This window comes from Lycorma delicatula, chromosome 9 (assembly GCF_047948215.1).
Source record: "Lycorma delicatula isolate Av1 chromosome 9, ASM4794821v1, whole genome shotgun sequence".
In the NCBI taxonomy this organism is placed as follows: domain Eukaryota; kingdom Metazoa; phylum Arthropoda; class Insecta; order Hemiptera; family Fulgoridae; genus Lycorma; species Lycorma delicatula.
The window spans coordinates 22,276,304-22,296,339 of NC_134463.1; the positions used below are offsets into that span (position 1 = coordinate 22,276,304).

Consider the following 20,036-nt stretch of genomic DNA (forward strand, 5'->3'; position numbering starts at 1 on the left):
TGTGTATAAGATATATCTTGTGATTGTAAAAAAAAAAAGAAAATAATTCTGTAATAATAAAAAAATATATATGAAAAAAATCAGAAGTTAATGAAATAAAATTTTATGTACTATTAATTTTTAAAAAATTGTCTATGTAATTTAATAGGCATACAAGGAAGTCATGTAGTGATCAGATTTTTTTTAGTATATAAATATTGTTTAGTCATGTAGTGATCAGATTTTTTTTAGTATATAAATATTGTTTCTTGTTTTATTGCGACAGATTTATTTACGATGTAATTTAAAGACAAAATATCTTTTAAGACTTTTATTGAAAAATAAAAGTTTAATCTTAATTTTTTTTTTATTAACGTATATTTGCCTTTAAATAGCCTTCACCTGATTTAAATCAGGTGTATATGGTGACCATCTGAAATCGCCGTTATTTTGAGACTAAGTAATTTGGTAAATGTAACGTAATAAATAAATTTGTAAATGTTACCTTATATTGCTCACCATTAATTGAGCATAAACATCATCTTTCTCGAAAAAGTCAGGTCTGTTATGCACAGCAGTTGTATGCAGAACCAAACCCTTACTAAATGCCAGAGGTCTTTCGTAAAATATAGAAAAATATTTTCCTTTTTAAAACTTCATTAAAAATGGTTTAACAGTACCATACATCATCATCAAGATTACGGTTTTGAATCAAATGGATTTTTTAAAACTTAATTGATTTATATACTCTTTTAATATTTTGTCAAAATTTGTACTCTGCGAGTTGTAATGCAACCATATCATCATCTGGTCTCTGATTATGGATCTCATATTGTCATTTTATTCAGCAAGGAGTTGGAGTTGTTGAGGGAGTTGCTAAGCTACAAAATCTTCTAAATGATCATTGCATGTTAGTAATCAATTTTATTATTTTCAAAAGAAGAAAAAATACAGTTTTGGTTCGTTAACCTTTTTGTGAATTTTATATAATTTAACCTCTGAGAAATATTATCTTTGCTTTAAAAATGATTTGTGTTTAATAAATATCATATAGACATAGAATATGTAAATATTATTTGGAGTGTTTGTAATATGATAAATATTTATCATAAAAAAATTATATAATTTGCATAAAATTATATAATGATAAATATTTATCATTAAAAATTGCATATATACAAAATATGAAGTCATTGATAAGAAAATTAAATTAAAAAATGTTGAATATTAAAAAAAATTTAGTTCTATTTCTGTTTTGATTTAATTGGAAAAGGATCTTTTAACAATTTAAATACGAATTTTAATTTTAATGTTTAATTTGCAACGAAAGATTTGAAAAATTATAGAGCAACTGATGATGCGAAATACTCGCAAAAGTGATCTTGCTTGGATTATGAAAAAGGTGTCATCCTATTTTATTTTATTTTATTAATAATATACTTGAATTGATCAGATTAATATAATTTGTATAGTGCAGAGGAATATGATTCTCGAAAGAATCGATTTAGAAAAAAAAAAGTATATATATAAAATTTAGTTTATATAAGTTCAATCGCTTCAAAATTAGTTTGCTAATAAAAGTGCTGTTATGTCTTAGCATTTTAAAATTATTGTGACTAATTATTAAAATATAATTAGCTTAACACCAGTAAAAATATAATACTGTTTATTTTATAAATGATCCAACTCTGTGAGTGTATGTGTGCAGAAGAAAAAGAAAAATGAAATTCCTTGATGCGAGGTCAACAACCTGTCGGTTTTACGTTTCCCCCCCAACTCAAGCATCGTGTTGTCTCCATACAGCTCAGTAAACTAAGTCATAGCCAGGAGGATATTAGGCGACCTTGTCTGGGTCGTTCTTATTTGAATTGGTGGGGGAAATAATAGATAAATAGTGGGAGCGGTGTACGTCTAATCCCCACCCACCTTGAACATCCCTTTTAGTGTTATTTGACATATTATTTATATGTTATCTGACCTATATATATTTGTTTTATAGATTTTATAATTTTATCATACGATTTATGTTCAGTTTTAATAATTGAAATTGTTGTTTTATATTCAAAAATTGTTTTATAATACATAAATTAAATTTAAAGTTACTAAAGGTTATTTTTAAATGCTGTTCTATATAGTGTGTGTATTGTCTCGGTTTATAATTAGTAAGGAAGTTATGAAGCAGGCGTATATACCACCAGGTTGTGCAACATAATCCCCTAGTTTCTATTAATAAAATACTGCAGATTCTTTCTTTATATTATTTATAACCTTGGCATTCGGTTATAATTATAATATTGTTTATTACACATATTAATGGCACTTCTTTTCATTTGCCAGATTTTTTGTTAATGTTCATACATTTGTAATACTATCTGGAGGCATCTGTTCTAACTGATTGATTACTGATCAGAAATAATAAAAGATAATTATGTTAATTTTCTTGGGTAAATATTTATGTGACTCATATGCCAGTCGATGTATAATGTGGCAGAGGAAAGGAACTGGTCCTTTCCACAGTAATTCTTGATTTAAATTGCACTGAAAGTGCAAGCTGCAGTATTATTAAGGGGAAGTATTGCTCTTTATACTGATAATTCAAGCATGCAAATGAGTTTTAAAATTTATTAATGTAACTACATTTTTATTTTATTTATTATATAGATATTAATTTATTTAGATTAAATTTTTTATAGTCCCTTTTTTGTTTTTCCTCTGTAAATTAAATAACTAGTTGACCCGGCAATGCCTTCACTATTGCTAGATTTGAGTATATATATATATATATATATATAGATTAAATGAACACAAATGAAAGTTTGATAAAACATTTTATAAACTGAACATTAGGGTATATCACAAAATTTAACCTTTCCTTTTTTCCCCTCCTCCAGTCTTCACCACTTTTCCTTTTTCCCTTTTTTGCAAAAATATTTCGTTTCACGTAACTAATATATATTCTGAATATGAACCAAATCGAACCATAATACTATTTTCCGAAATATCTCGACCCCCAGCCCCCAGGTTATATAAAATTTAATATATATAGTATTTTTTCAGCCTCCGCAAAGTACAGAATTAAAGAACAATCTTCTCTTACCTTTCCTTTTTTATGTTCATCGAAACGTTTTTGGGCCTAAACCCATTTTTAGTGATTTTTTTTTTTTTTTTTTTAATAGATTCTTGATTTGTTTACATTTACACTTAATTTTAGATTTTATTTTGTAAAAATTGTTTGTTAATAAAATTTAAAAACATTTTAAAAATTCAGAACAAATATTTGTTCAGTCAAGAAAATGAAAAAGTATTGCAATAACTATTAATTTATCAATATCTTATCTTTGAATGCCAACTTAAATAATTTTAATAAAAATGTCTCAATCAAATTCTGTTGGCAGATTTATAGTTTTGAGATATTATTAAATGTATTATTATTTGGTAAACTCCAGGATATCTGGTATAGTTGTATTTAAATGTCGCATATAAGTAGCTGTATTAATATACAGCTCTGGGTGCGTAGTTAATAAGTTAAGAAGGTAATTGAGAACAATTAAAACTGTAATTTTAATTTCGATCGAAAACAAGGGTTAACACTCAACACTTAAGCAGCTATGTTCAACAGTCATTTGTTGAAGTACCTAAGCTTTGTTATGTGTATTTACAATATAAGTTGTATGAACTCTAGAAAATATTCCACTTTGCAGAAATAATAAAAATGGTGGTTGAAAAGTAAACCTGAAGAATAATATTACAATTTTAAGTCTGATTCACACATAAAAGTCAGCTATTCCATACGGTTTGGTTTCATGCTAATTGCTTGTCTAACCCAGTTTCCACTTTTCACTCAATTCACTACTGTTTCTCACTTGTAAAGTTTAGTTACAGAGTTCTAAAAAATCTTTTTTCTGGCTTTGTTGCTGTAATCTGCTGATTTTTGTAAGAATTAAGATTATGTAAAATTTAAAATGTCAAATAGAACTTTAAAAACTGTAAAATCTGCTGCACAAAAAAATCTAATTCAGCTTAAGGCCATCAACAAAGCTATGTATAAAGTTCATTTATAATGTATCTTAATTTTTACAATTGATCTTTAATTTTTTTAAAATAATAAAATATTTAAATAACAGAAGAAAACTATAATCTTATTTTTCATTTTCATTATTTATGTAAGCTTTTTAATTATAATAACGTATATTTTAATCTACACCATTCTTTATCAAAGTATTTTTAATTTTATTTTTCATAGAATAAACATGAAGCAGATTGAAAACAAGACCTCTCAACACTTATGCGGCTCTATTCAACAATCAATTGTTGAAGTAAGCTTTGTTACCTGTATTTATGATATAAGATTTATGAATATGCGAAATTGAAAAATAGCCCAGCCTGCAAAAAAAAAATGTGATTCAGTTAGTCATATAGTTTTTTTATGTGAACTAATACATTTAAACGTAAAATTTAAAGTTATGCTATTTCTCTAACAATTAGTATAGCCAATCTTAGATTATCTTAACTTTTTATGACAATCCGCCTCTAGTAGCAGAATCTATTCTTAAATCTTTTGACCTTTACACTAAAAGGGAAGCTCTTTTAACTGGTATGCGATTCCCAACTAGTACATATACACTGATATTAAATCTAACATAGCTTTATATTTTCTATATCACAGTATTAAAGTTATCTTAACAATAGTTACTGAATAGAGGGTAGGATGTGAGTGACACCAGTCTGTGACACTTGATGACAAAGGGTAGAGTTTTGCTTACAAGAGAAAGATGGATGAACTCTAATTTATTAGAAGTTTCCTCTAGTCCTTTCTATTCTCTCATTACAGTAATCCATCCTCTGATCATAGCCCTTTGCAAGCGGGCTACTGTGAATCTATTCATTGTTGTAACTTGCATTATTATAACTTTGACAAGTACATCAAAGTTATCTTATAACAAAGATAGTATAATAATAATAATACTTGCTTTTATTCTGTCATCTGTAATATTTTTCAATATTCTCTCGAAACAAATTTCCAAAGTCCTTTGAGTCCTTTGTTCATTGTTTAACTTTCCTGCTGTCCAGTTTATGATGTTCTAAAATGCTTCTTCAGTCCATTCAAATATTTTTAGACATTTTCTTTTAATTACAACATCTGTGTTTGATAACAGTATATTTTTTCTTATTTTTTCATTGTTTATCCCAATTTCCATTTAATACCAAATCGTTTTTAGCCACCCTTTTAGATTTTACTCTTTAAAGAATACAAAATTCAGTAACTTTAATTGTATTGAATTTAAATATCTTAAAAACTTCCAGATATTTTAACTGTTTTGATTCAGCTCTTATAGGATAGCAGGTTCCTTGCTTTCTTGTAATGAGTGTACTTGTAGCTGTAATTGTTATGGATCACCAGGCCGAAAAGTGTTACTAATTAATTAGAGTCCTACAACAAGAATGATGGCTGAAGATAGAATTGAAGAAGCCATAACCATTAAAAAAAAGCTGACAACATAGTTGTAGGACTTCCCATCAAACAGTTTTTTCTGATGCACAGCTTGCACACACATCTTAATTTAAAATACATCAATGTTGCACTAACACTCCTTGTGGTGACAGGGTTTTTCCATTAGTTTAAAGCATTTTTTGTAAAAAAATTTTTTTTTGCAAATATTATTTTTTAATTGTTAAGAAATGTGCTTAAGAAAAATTTGACCTTAATTAAGCAAAATCTCGAGATACTGAGGGTGAGCTTGCTCTTCAGCCTCACCCCCTTGACCTTTTAAGTTGAAAATTTAATGACATCAATGCCCCATATACAGAAGTAATCTGACCAAGTTTGGTCAATATTGGTCCAGTAGTTCTGGAGATATAAGGTTATTTAGAATGGGATACCAAACACATCTACATACAAACATCCAGAAAATTTCCATCTGTTTTTTTTAGATTCCTTTGGTGTCAAAATATCAAGATCCGGTGAAAACCGCATATGCCCAAATTGGACCAATTACATTACTTTCCCTTTTACTGCTATAGCTCTACACAGGAAGATAAAAATATAATTGGGTCGACCCGTCCTAAACTATCAATTTCCTTTACAGATAATGAACATATTATTCTCAGAAGAGCTATTCTTCTTGCATCCATGGTATCATAGTTGCTTTACATCCAGGATAGGGAAAAGAAACATTGGGACAGGTTGTGTAAATCAAGATTTTAATGTTGAATCCTTTATGTTGGGAATGTAACAATATGGATTATACTGTTTTCTTAAAATATTCTGTTTCATCTTACATTATTAAATGATTTATTGAAATCAACTGGTGTTGTGTAGGTAATTATATTTTTCTTCATCTTGCTTTCTAAAATTAATTTTGAGTTAAAAATCTTTAAGTTTTACATATGTTTCCATGCTTTATCTGAAGCAAAAGGAGTGTTCATTCTATTGTCACATTTTCAACCTATTGTTTTGTACTTTTGTTATTTATTCTGTTTAGAAATTTAGAAATGTTTTACTAATAATGTATCATTTTTAAGTTAATCTGATTCTGATTTTATTGTGGTGTAGTAAATATAATGATATCAAAATCTGAGCAGATTATTTTTTTTTTAACTTGTTAATTTTATAGAATATTAACTAGAATATAGGTGCTATTTTTATTTTGTCTTCTAAATTATAATTTTCTATTATTTATATTATTGAACAATTTATTTTATTTTTAAAACTTCCAACTGTAAAGTGAGAGAAAATAACCTCCAACAAATGAAATGAAAAACAAATACCAAAGTACAGATTTAAATTCTTTAAATAAATTTGAATGTCATTTTGGCTTGAATACAAGAAAGAGACTTGAATATTGACTTTATGGGACAAAAAGTGAATGCCAGATAATTTGCAATCATGTCAATTATATGTATAATATAATCAATAATTATATGTATAATTATTTATTAATTTGTCCTTTGTTTCTCTATGTAAAATATATTTAAATTGTTATTTTATGTTTTACAATATTAAATTTTATTGAAATACCAATAAAAACATTTAATCAGTTTGATAGTATGTTTTATTGCCTTTTTTCATATAAATTAAATTTATTTTGTTAACATGGAGAGCAGTTGTAATTTTAGTAGTGGAAAATTTTACTATTTATTTTGTTAATTTACTATAATAAAATTAAGCTAATTAGTTTAGATCGTAAATCTTTTTTATACTTACATGATTGAGTTGAACAGTATTTTATTTCATTATTCCTTACTACAGATTGAATGGTTGAATGAATTTTATATTTAAAAAAAAATCTTGAATTATTTTTTATGGTTGTTAATAGTTAATATAGTATTGTTTTTCAGTTTACTGAAAACCGAAAAAAATCTTTAAAATAAATTTTGTTGGATACCAAATAAAATAGCATAAAAAGTAGTTAAAAAAAGTTTTATATTTAGAAGAGATTTTATGTTTTTAAAATGAAAAACTAGAAATTTTAGTTGAAAAAAAAATATGATGGAGTGTGTATTGGGTACAAGGTGTTTCATTCAAGATTCAAATTCATTTTTGGCAACTTGTTTATTTTTTCAATTTAATATTCAATTATAATTATACTCTACTCATATTGCCCTATTAGGTCATAGCAAAAAAGAATTCTTTAGTTCTGAACCATTTTTACATGTAACTTTTTACTTTTGTTGAGAAATTTGAACCCATGTAATGACATTCTGAAGATAAAGAAAAAAAATTGGTGGTGCAAGGTTTTGATTATAAGCTGTTTGTAGGTGTTCAATGATCTCTTGAAATCATTGATGATTATGCAGAATTTGGATGACATTTCCTAAAAAGGTGCTTTCCATTTCTCCATAAACTCCATTTACTCCATTTTTTTTTTCTAATATTATTGGTTTCAATTTATTTTCAAGAGTATCAATGTACATCAGTTGTTGATAATTTGCTGTTTTCTCAAAGAATCACTGAAAATTGGTTTTAAATTTCAAAATATTGTTAGCACCATTAACTCAGATCCTTCCATTCCAAGTTTTATTGTTCGGATTGTGGTACATAATGATTTATAAGCTGTAATCATAAGTGACTATTTATTCCAAAAATTCATCTACTTCAATCAAATAATGTTGTTTGTTTCTGGTTTCTTTATTAATATTAGTAAGCTGTCTTAGAACCAATCTTTCACATGTTTTTGTTTTAATTTAGTTTGTTTAAACAATTGAATTAACTTCTTTCATAACTATGTTTAAGAATATTTACTTTCCTGTCTAACACTATAGCTCTAGAAGGGAAAGTGTTGTAAATGGTCCAATTTGGGCATATGCGGTTTTCACCAGATCTTGACATTTTGACACCCAAGAAACCCAAAAAACAAGATGGAAAATTTCCAGATGTTTGTATGTATGTGCGCGTGTTTATGTGTGTTTTTCAGTTCCTTCCACATTATTATCTTCAGAACTACTGGACCAATATTGACCAAACTTGTTCAGATTACTTCTGTATATGGAGCGAGCATTGATGCCGTTAAATTTTTAATTTAAAAGATCAATGGGAATTAGGCTGTAGAGCAAGTTCACCCTCAGTATCTTGAGATTTCACCCAATTAAGGTCTTATTTCCAGAACTAATGACAGATTTTGACCAAACTTGTTCAGATTACTTCTGTATGTGGGGCATTGATGCCATTAAATTTTAAACTTAAAAGGTCAAAGAGGTGAGGTAATGTAGAGCAAGTTCACCCTCAATATCTCGAGATTTTATCTAATTAAGGTCTTATTAGTTAATTAAAAAATAATAATATTTGCGAAAAAAACTTTCAAAATCGCACCCCCACTTCAAAAAATGCTTAAATTTTAGCTAAGCGGGTATACTCAATACGAGTATACTCAATAGTACTACCCCCTTTCACCACAAGGAGCACTAGTATAGCACTGACACTGTTGTACAAAAAATATTATATTTAAATAAAATGATAAATGTTTTTAATTAAATTGTGTCTATGTGTGTATAAGCCGTGTGATGGGAAAGTCCTACAACTGGGTTGTCAGCTTTTTTTATTGGGGCTCATTTATTTCCTTTAATAAGTAATAAGACTCCAGAGTTAAAACTTCAGTTGGTTGTACATGTTTGTTATCAGTAATATTTATTCTATTTGGAAAAATATACCTGATTTTATAATATTTATAATTGCTCGAGCATCCAGGAGTAAATTTTAGATGGCTTTGTGTCCTCCAAAAATAGAAATCTTATCACTGAATGTTATGCTTTAAAAGTACAGTTTTCAAGAGGATTTGTAGTTAAATGGTTGATGATAGTTAAATGATCTATGATTACTAAAGTAGTTGGTCACTTAGCTATTTTTAATTAATGACAGGTATACCAACATTTAATTTTGAAAGTATTTAATTCTTTTTGGATAAAAAATCTAAAGTTAAAAAACTATAATCTTTTATTTTTATATAATAAATGAACTTTCCTTGTAAAAAACCTAATAACCCAGCATTATATGTATATATTATAATTTTTATTAATTTTAACAACTATTGAAAGTTGTTGATGTATTAAATAACTTTCTTAACAATGAAAAGTAGCAATGATATATAATTAAGGTAAACAACAATATTATATAATACTCAATGCTAAACATGAAGATTCAAAACAAAATGATGACAGAATATGAAAATTAATGAATAATTGAAATTAGTTAAATTGTGGTCGGGCTGGCCTGCAGTCCATTCAGGAATTTAAAATAACCATACTTAATGTTAGAAGAAATGAATTTTTTATTTTTATTTGTGTATTATAACAAGTTTTGTAGTGGAATGGTATTATCTCAGTCGTATATCCAGAAGGTCCTGAATTCAAATCTTAGTCACACTAGGCATTTTTTCATACACTACTATTTCATTTCCATTCACAGTGAATTAATTTTGGAGAACTTCAGATAATATTAAGTTATAAATTATGTAAATTATAAAATGTATAAATTAGTGTGAATCAAAGAAAAATATATAAAAATTAAATAGTTTTTCATTTGAATGAGCTACTATCAGACATATAACAAATGATTCTTCCTAATAAAATAATATATTCGTGAATAAAACTGTATACTGCATCTGTTTATCATCTGATAGTTAGACAAGATCTGTAATATGTTAGTTAATAGCATATCTGAATTGAAAAATGTGAAGTAAGATCAAAGCTAGATTTAATAATTTTGTTTCAGTAGATCAGTAAAGTTAAACAACAATTGGTGCTATTAAAATGCTTGGTATTGACATTTATTAATAGCTAATGATTACAGCAGTTATTCTTCTCAAAATTAATTATTAAAGAAAATGATAATATATATTTATTTTCTGAATCCAAATAATTTGAGGAAAAAATTAAGTATTATAGTTATTAGTATTTGATTTATAAATTTTCATATACAATAGGGCACTTACAGCCACAGATGATGACTATCCAAGTGTGAAATTCCTGAGCAAATTTCCAATTGTAAAGGTGTGAATGCTTATACAGTGTTTTGTTGTAATACATTCAGATTATATCAGATGACTTTCTTATACAAATGAAGGGTGAAATTATTATATGTACTTTTATTTCAGAACATTTTTTTGTGTTCATTTTGTTTTATTATTTTTTATTTTATTTCTGTTGCAGATATTTCTACTTTTATTTTTGCTGCTTTATTTAATCAGTTATGCCATAATTGGTAAATATCGACGTAATGATAATGAAGATTATTTATCGACTGATGAAGATGAAGCCACTGTTTACAAAACCAGGTATTCATATCAGATTTATTTTTTTATATCTATTACTATACTTTTTGGTTATTGAAATAAAATTATAAATAAAAAATGCTCACAAACTATTTGTTAAACAGTTTACGTCAGTAGATACAAATCAATGTGTGCGGGTCTTTTAAGTAATTGACACATATCTTGGATATACTTTCCCTACTCAGCTTGAACTGGCTAAAATAAATACTGTATAATTTTAACTAAGTATTTCTAATTTTATAAATATAAGTAGAAATACTCTTCTGCAGTATTTCATAAGTTTTGGTTTTTTTTATTGTTTTCAAACAGAAAGGGTGTATTAGTTTGTTGTTTTTCACCACCTGTTTAGACAAATAGGAGAAAATGGGACCTTAGATATACCTGTTGATACAAACAAAGCACGTAAGGTACAAGAGGCAATAGTTATTTTCTCTCTGAGTAATGGGTATTAATTATACAGCCAGTTCCTATGGGGAAAAAGTGAATTAGCCACATAATGGGGCTGAATATCAACTGCTTTGGGATGCCAAAATGAAAACAGTATATTTTACTCTGTGAAGAAACAAACAGAAAACCACTTCTCACTTTCCTGAATAAGCTTAGTATGTGATGCTTGTTATTGTTGAGAGTAATTATTACTATTGTAATAAAAATCATCATTGTTATTATTTGAATGAATGACTTGTAATAATGTCAGGTTTCCTACAACTGTTACAGTAAAGTTAAACAACAGTTGGTGTTGTTATTCAAATGTATGCTGTTGACTTTCATTAATGGCTAATGACTACAGCAGTTGTTCCTCTTATTGATATATTTACAGTGTGTCTATAAAATAATGGTGGAGTTTTAAAAAGTCATAGTTTTGGAACAAAGCATGGCAAGGATTATGAATTATGTATTTCAAGATGAAGTGAAACTCCAAGTTTTTTATATATAAACAGGTTTATAGAGGCAGAGAAAAGATGAGTGTGTTTTGTGGCTTGCTAAGTTTGAGTATGTTGTACTTGTTATGACATCAAGCAGTCATTGAAGAACTACTACATGAAAATAAAATTTGCCGATAAGACAAACTATTCAGGGAAACAGGCAGTTTTGTGCACAATTACCTTCCTGGACAGGACTGGTTTGCATTTCTGAAAAAATTAATGCAGAAGTGTTCTGTAGAGGTAGACTTCCAAAAAAAACTATGCTTTAGTGGAAGTAAAATGCAGGTGTTACACAAAATGTTTGTAGAACACAATTAGATGATACATTCATTCTACAGATATCTCTAGATAGGTTAGAACATATAAAAATTTTTAAACAGTTTTATTTCTCTGATGAAATGAAGTTTCATGTTTCAGAACAAGTAGACCAGCATAATTATTATCAAATATGGGGTTCTGAACCTCCACAGGTTATTATGGAACATCAATGGATAGCCCAAATTAATGTTGTGGATGTTCATTTGAATGATTGTGTATATTGGTCTTTTGTTTTTTGCTTAAAAAACAACAAAAAATAATCTCAGATAAGTTGGAATGGAATGCAATGCTCCAAATATCAGAAAATTCCCTTCTCCAAATAGATGAAGCTCTTTCATATATGTTAAATTTGTGACAAATTACATAAACAAAACATTTCCTCAGCAATGGGTAGATGAGAATGGTGTGGATTGCCTGGCCTCCATAGTTTCCAGATCTTACTTCTATAGATTTCTATTTGTTGCGTTATGTAAAGACAAGTGTTGTTCAAATTAGAAATTTAGACTACTTTAAAGAATAGATCGCTGAAGCTGTTTTGTCTGTCACACCATTTTTTCTGTGTCCTGTATTGCAAGAGATTGAATATCATCTGGATGTCTACAGGGCAACTTAAGGAATATGTAAGATTCTTGGAGAGTTTCTTTTCATTTTAACATATACTTCATGTCCCGTCATGCTTTCAAAACTTAACTATGAAACCCCACCATTATTTTACAGACACATTGTATGTATATTTTATATACAAGTATATTAGATGAATATAAAATTTATATTTATTATAGATTTTTATATAATGTAATAATATAAAGCTATTTCCAGGTTTGTTCTGCGATTAGAAATTGCTTTCTTTTTTCTTTCATAAGAAGAGTAATTTATTTATTACTTCAATAAATTCATTATCATAATTTAGCTAAATAGACTATGATAGTAAAGGTTTTACAAAGTCTGGTCTTATTCTAGATTTTCATACTATTATTATTAGTGTTTTTCAGTTAGTAGAAAAACAGTTATTGTTGTATTAGATTTATATTTTACATCTGTGTCTTATTTTTTTCATTTGCAATTTTTACTAATTAATATTTTTATTACCCACGATAAAACAAGAGATGGTATTTGCCTTTGGTGTAAGAGGTTATGTGTGTATGTCTGTTACCATTTTCTTCAAAAACTACTGGACCAATTTTTAAGCGGTTTTTTTTATTACATAGTAACATAGCAGTGAATTTAGATAATGCATTATTTAGCTTGCATTACATAGTGCATTTGCACTTCTGAGCAGATTCTTAGACATGTTTTACAGTTATAAGCCACCAGGGAGCGCTGCTGTAGATATGTTTCTTTAAAACGGCTTCGTGGGTTTTTAAAATTTTTAATTTTATCACTTGTTTCTGTATCAATGCTTTTTTAACAGGCTTAAAAACAGAGGTTCTCAATTCTATCCATATATTAATTTAGTCTTTCAAGATTATTCCTTTTTAGTAAAAGTTCCTGTTGGTCTTACATAAGTTTTTCCAGATAATTTTAGTGTAAAATTTTTTAAACAAAAAAATAAATTGTCTTTGTAGAAGATTCGAAGATATTAAAAATTACTGTAATCTAATAACAGATAGCCTGATTAAATTCTTATATTTACAGTAATTTCATATAGAAGTTCAAGAAAAAAAATATACTCCTGAATCTCAGAGAATCTTAAATCATGTTTCTTACACTGAGATTACAGTCCTGCATTACATTGTTTTTCTTCATTATTTTAAGACAAAAGTTTCTTGCTTTAATATTAAAAAATCTGGTATTTGTAAGCTTTTTAGTAATAAAAAAAGCTGGCAAACTATTGCATGACTTTCCTAACTACACTGGTCAAGTCATACAGTACTTTGATCAGTTTTTTTCACTTTCTGACAAAGCCAAAAAGGTTTTGCAATGAATTATATTTGCCAGGAAAGTAAAATTAATTATTTTTAAGTCTTTTACATTTTTTAAATTAATGCACAATTGGTAAGTAAATTTTTACTTCAAGAAGTAAAAATGTAAAAATATTTTTTTTTAGTGGTTTGTTCTTAAGATTTTATTTTGTCTAAGGTTTATTTTATTTCATCAGCCTTTTTAATTGAGGAATTTGCTTTTGATTGGTTAAGATTATTGTTATATCTATTTTGAATTTGTACGTTTTTTATAATATCTATTCAGTTTTTAATTTGACATTATTGTATTAATAAACTATATTGATTTTGTTATTACATATGTTAAGTATTTTCTGTCTAGGAGAGTCTTCAGTTTAATTCACTGTATATTCAGCAAGTGTCAAATTCTCACTAGAAACTAGTTTGGTCAATCATATATTAAGAATTAGATTAATTTATATATAGGTAGGAACATAGATGATAAACATATTAAGTAGAATAGAAAGGAATGAAGAAATGTATTCAGAAAGTTAGGGAAGATAGTTTAATTTACATTAGATAATGTATTTGCTACTGTTCAATATAGTGAAAATAAAATGGAAACAGGTGTGTTTACTTCATTGTCGCTATGGGAACATAAGAACATTATGTTTAAACTGGGGTTGTATAATAATATATTATTTTTGGTAGCATTGATTTATATGATTAATACCCTGCATATAGCCACCCAGTTTTCAAAGAGGAATTTATAAATTTTGATTGTAATTACTTGAAGTGTTTGATTGAAAGCAAAGTTTTCTTGTTTTTTCTAGTAAATTTACTAGCAGGTCTCTTTTTTGCTATTCAAAATGGTATGATTTTGGTTCGCTTCCTAATATAATTAAGCTTTTTATAAATTTGTTTTTGTTCTATGCTTATTAGCAACTAAGATAAATAGTATGTTTGTTATAAAATGAAGTAAAGTTGTACAGAGGTTTGTGATCTATGGTACCAGTTTATTGATTGTGGCTTTCTAATTATTCTTAACCATCCTGATTACTTTGGATAAGAAAATGAGCTTGTTTTTGTATTATAAGTGGTTGAAATATTGAAATTCAGTAGATTTAACTTTTTTTCTTGTTTTCCAAGATCAGACTTTGGTTTGAGTACAAATAGTATGCATTTTTCAATTCATCAAGTTTAGATATAACTTTAAGGTTTTCTGTCCTGTACTTCTTTTAGAATCTTATCCAATTACCTCTTATCTAGGCATATAATATTCTAGCAAACTTTTTTATGACTTTTTAGTAAGATACCATTAGATGTTACCATACAGATATTTCTAAAAGGGTGATTTCATTGTGTGCCTTCTTGGGTAGTCAGAAAATTTACACACTCCAAATCAGCATATTTGCTGCTGAACTTTTGTCATACTTGTGGCCTTATGATATATCACAAATTGATATTACCATTTTTGTGTAATGCTGATATAACTGTCAAAATTGACTTTCATTGATTATATTGTTGATTGTAAATCTATGAACTGTTGATACAACAGTGAAAGTAATGAGGAAATGTGAATGATTGGCTATTGTAAAAAAAACTTGTCATATTTCAAATGCTACACTGATTACTGCAAAAATTATAAAAAAAAAAATAAAAAAAATGTTGTACTTAGCCCTTTGCAATTTGACACCAGATTAATGCGAGGAGTTCTCATATTATTGAGTGATGCTAGAGAATATCTACCAGGTACTGAAATTTAATGGTATGTTTTTAAAACTACTAGCATAATTTCTGAATTTTTACCATATTTTGTTATTTTTATAGCGCAAAACCTGAAATCTTCCTCCTTTTTTTAAATTTTTTTCATTGCTAGTTTTTTTTTTACCTCTAAAAATCAGGTGGGAGCTAATTATATTCTCATTTGTTATTTCAGTAGTTTTCTGTAAATTACTTACTTCTAGATACATTAATTTTTTATTGAGAATTTATCATTTATATGATGATGTGAAAACTACATTAGTTTCCCAAATAAAAATTTTTGTCAATGAATTGTAAAACCAATTTTTCATTTTATTAGGTTTTTTTATTATTTCTTTGATTATAGCGTTTCGTTTTCGTGTTTATTTGCTGGTTTTTTTTTTCTGGGAAAGGTATCTGAATTAATCTGCAATATATCATACTTTTGTGGTTGGAGGTTAATATAATCTTTGCTTTTTTCTTCTAAAAATATAAATTGTTTATCTCTTGATTGATTGCTTATTCTAATCTGAATGAAATATTGTCTTATATTTATATTTTTTATTCTTAGCAAATTGTGCATAGCCATCTTTATCTGGTTTTAATATTCACCCTTTATTGATTGATATTTTATATTAATTACTTGTTTGATGTTGTGAGTGGTAACAGAGCTCTGTTTTTCATTCAAAAGGCACTGGATTCTAATTCCAGCAGACTTAGCATTTTTCAAAAAAAGGAAATTGAGAATAACTATAATTTTGTATAAAGCTTGTTATTGTATAAATAAATTTGCATTGCTGAAATTTTTCAGTATTCCAGTAAATTTTTCAGTATACATTTTTTTTCTTGTATACTTTGCTTTCCTCATCTTGAGTTGTTATCTGTGTCTTGTCTTCATAAGAATCAGTTAAAAAAATATGTGAAAAAATACTTCTATATGTAATTAGCATATCGTTTATTGTACATCATTCTTCCCATACTCTGACAAAAGCCTTTTTGCAGTTTCACTCTTCTTCTGATTTCATTCCTTAGCTTTCAGTTATCTAATATTTTGTACCCTATACATTTGAAGTTATTTAACAAATATATATTTGAAGTTTGAGTTATATATTTGACATTTTTAGTTTTACCTTCAATGTTTCACCATAAATTTTTTATTTGTTTCAACGTGAAATAAAGTTCATTTAATTTTTACCGTAGCCAATTTTCATCGTCTATTTCTCTATGATTTTCTTCAATAATTGATCCCTCATTTAAATTTTTACTGTAGTTTATTTACTTTTAATCACTTAATAGCATCATGTAAAAACAATTCCATCTATATGTTTTCTTCATTTATAATATCTCATCCATTGTTGTATATTAAAATTCAGGGTAAAAATGCTTAATGTAATGAAATAGTTCGCTCTTTACATATATATCATCTATTATGTTTACTTGATCTTTTCAAATTTTAACCATGGTTTCCGTTGATCTATTCAGGCAAATGTTAGGGGAGATCCTTTTTTTTTATTCATGTAGTAATAATATTGTAACAAGACCAATATAACTGATGTCATTGCCAAGGTACTGAAAATGTCCTCCAGTGAAGGCCATAAGGGCTACTTACGGAGGAGGTGGTGTGGCGACCAAATTGTCATATAGGGGTGTCTTCCCCTATGGGGTCAAGACTGAGAAACGGATTTCTACCAATTAAGAAAAAAGTAGTAGGAAATATAATAATGGGAGGAATCCAGAAAGGGGCTAAAAGAAGCTCTTTTAGTAAAGGTAACAGGTCTGTTTAACAATCGTCTTTTGTAATACTACCCACTGACACACACAAATGTTTGTTCTGTGAGAAGAGTTACTGGACCAGGGTAGGAATTTCATGGGAATGTGTGAGGGCGAACGATCATTCTCACGCTTTGAGTTGGGTCTGGTCCGGCAGGTAAAGAAGATAGGAGTATAAATACTCCAGGGAAGACCAATTGAAATCAGTTCTGTGAAGAGAGTCTGCGATGTGAGTACTGCTAATCAGTCTTAAGCGAGACATTATGATGTCTCTCTGGGAGATGAAAGTATGCGGGATGTTAGTTCTGTGAGACATCAGTCAACGAGAGTATTCTACAAGGACAGTGAAGCAGCGAATTTCTAGTGTGGATTAAATTTGATGCGATTAAGGTGATGTCACAAGTAATTCTAGTGTGGACAGTACATGAAAACAAAAAATGGTTCGGTGAGTTACTTACTGTTAAGTGAAAGAGATAATGTACTAAATTTCATTCATAGATGGTTAGGGTAGTTTTATTTGTGAACAGCAAAAGGTATTTGCAGTAAAAGAACTTTATACTCGTCTTACTATTATACTATTGTTGTTAATACAAGACTAGTGGTTAAACATGTTAAGACTAGCGGTCTTGCTAGTGTATTTTGTCAATGGGACTGAATTATATTTTATTACCTGTAGATAAATCCTGATGATTACTTTAAATTCTGTTTTGTATGTAATCACTGTCTATTATTATTATTATTCTCTTGAGCAAGCCCAGTCAAAAGCATCCTGGCCGGCCCAAAGGCAAGGCGCAGGAGCTATAACTATTGTTCTGACATGCATTGTATATGGTAACATGAACTATTGAATACTATGGGTGAAATATATGAATGAAAGACAAAATACCAGACATAAAAATTTATGGACTGCCAGATGTTAACGGCCATTGTTCCCCGTCTGCAGCTCCATCTGATGATGATCAGGTGGCTCTTCAAGAACAGGCGTTATCTTATCGCTCGAGCTTGTGATGTTCCGACGGACCAAGCGGCATGTATCCAGCAACACAGCCTTCTGCATTGGTCGGAACAGATTTGCTGGTGCTCCAACGGATCTTAATGAATCATGCAGAGAACGTGGAATCTCTCCCATCGCGCCCAAAACCACCGGGACCACCATTACGCTCTCCTGGTCCCAAATCTTCCTGACTTGTTCTGCAAGATCCCTTGTACTTCACTAGTTTTTTCGTGTACTTCTTCACTATGTTGGTGGACAATGGGATTGTGACATCAATCAGGAAGGTGATCTTTTCCTGCTTCTTGGTCAGAACGATGTCTGGCCTATTATGCTCCACTGTCCTGTCCGTCAGAACAGTACGATAGTAATACAGTTTATACTGATCATCCTCTAATACAGGCTGAGGAGCATACTTAAAATACGGGACTGAAACGGCAAGGAGACCCAGGTCCAAAGCGAGTCTCTGATGAAGTATCTTCGCCACGTTGTTATGTTGGTCTGTATATTCCCTGGGAGCTAAAAACTGACACCCGCTAACGACATGTTCGATGGACTCGTTGGTCGATCCACAAAGACGGCACAGGTCAATGGTTACAGCAGGATCCTTGACGACATGCTTTCTGTAGCAGAGTGTGCTGACGACCCTATCCTGTATAGCAAATACAAGGCCCTCCGTCTCAGCAAACAACTCGGCATACTCCAGCCAGGCCACAGACGCATCTCGATCAACCACTTCATCCATAAGCGCCGCATAGTACCTCCCATGCAACTCCCTCGAATGCCACCTATCCATCACACTGATCTCGGAGAAGGTATCCTCAAGGGGCTGAAATTTCTCATCACTGAGGCGCAGTGGGGTTAGACTACTGTCACTTTTTACTATAACCCCGTGGAGCAAGCTGGATTGGCTCTTCTCTAGGAAGTATTTCCGGAGATTCAGCAGTTGTTTTGCATGAACCTCCCGCAAATCCACAACGCCTCTTCCTCCTTTATTCCTGGACAGGTGAAACCGCTCGACGGAGCTTAGCGGGTGATGGGAGCGGTGTCACGTGAACGATACTCGCATCATTCTATTAAGCCCTTCAAGGTCTGTCCGCGTCCAATTTATCACGCCAAAGATATAGGAAATCAACGGAACGGCAAATATGTTAATGGCCTTTACCTTATTAGAACCACTCAACTGGGAACTCATGACGGCTCTTACTCTACTCTTGAAGCCAGATGTAAGGGCCTCTTTCGCTCGACTATGGCTAATTCCAATATCCTGCAGGAAACCAAGGTACTTATATGTCTCACCACGCTGCATTGCATTCATGAGTGCAGCATCCATCTGCGGCACTTCACACGCCTCAATCTGCAACCATTTTCCTCTCTTCATAGCATTGACCCTACACTTGTCAAGACCAAAACTAATGCATATGTCGACACTGAACCTCTCGACTAATTTGACAAGTTGCCGGATCCCTTTTTCAGTGTCAGAAATAAGCTTAATATCCATATACATGAGGTGGCTAAAACTGTACTGCCCAAGAGCAAAACCCTTCTTGGACTTCTGTAAGATGGAAGACAGAGGGTTCAACGCTAAGCAAACCCATAGAGCACTCAAGGAATCGCCCTGAGAAATGCCTCGGTTGATCTGTGTTACTCCGACCTTAATGGG

General features: G+C 29.5%; 1 protein-coding gene across 1 annotated transcript in view; it reads left to right on the forward strand.

The window, feature by feature from the left end:
• The window catches only part of lili (LMBR1-like protein lilipod), a 164,106-nt gene that overhangs the window by 107,398 nt on the left and 36,672 nt on the right, over positions 1-20,036 (forward strand). The window contains exon 2 of the mRNA XM_075375455.1: positions 10,624-10,748. Within this exon, the coding sequence (XP_075231570.1) occupies positions 10,624-10,748 (125 nt within the window). The remainder of the gene's footprint in view (positions 1-10,623; positions 10,749-20,036) is intronic.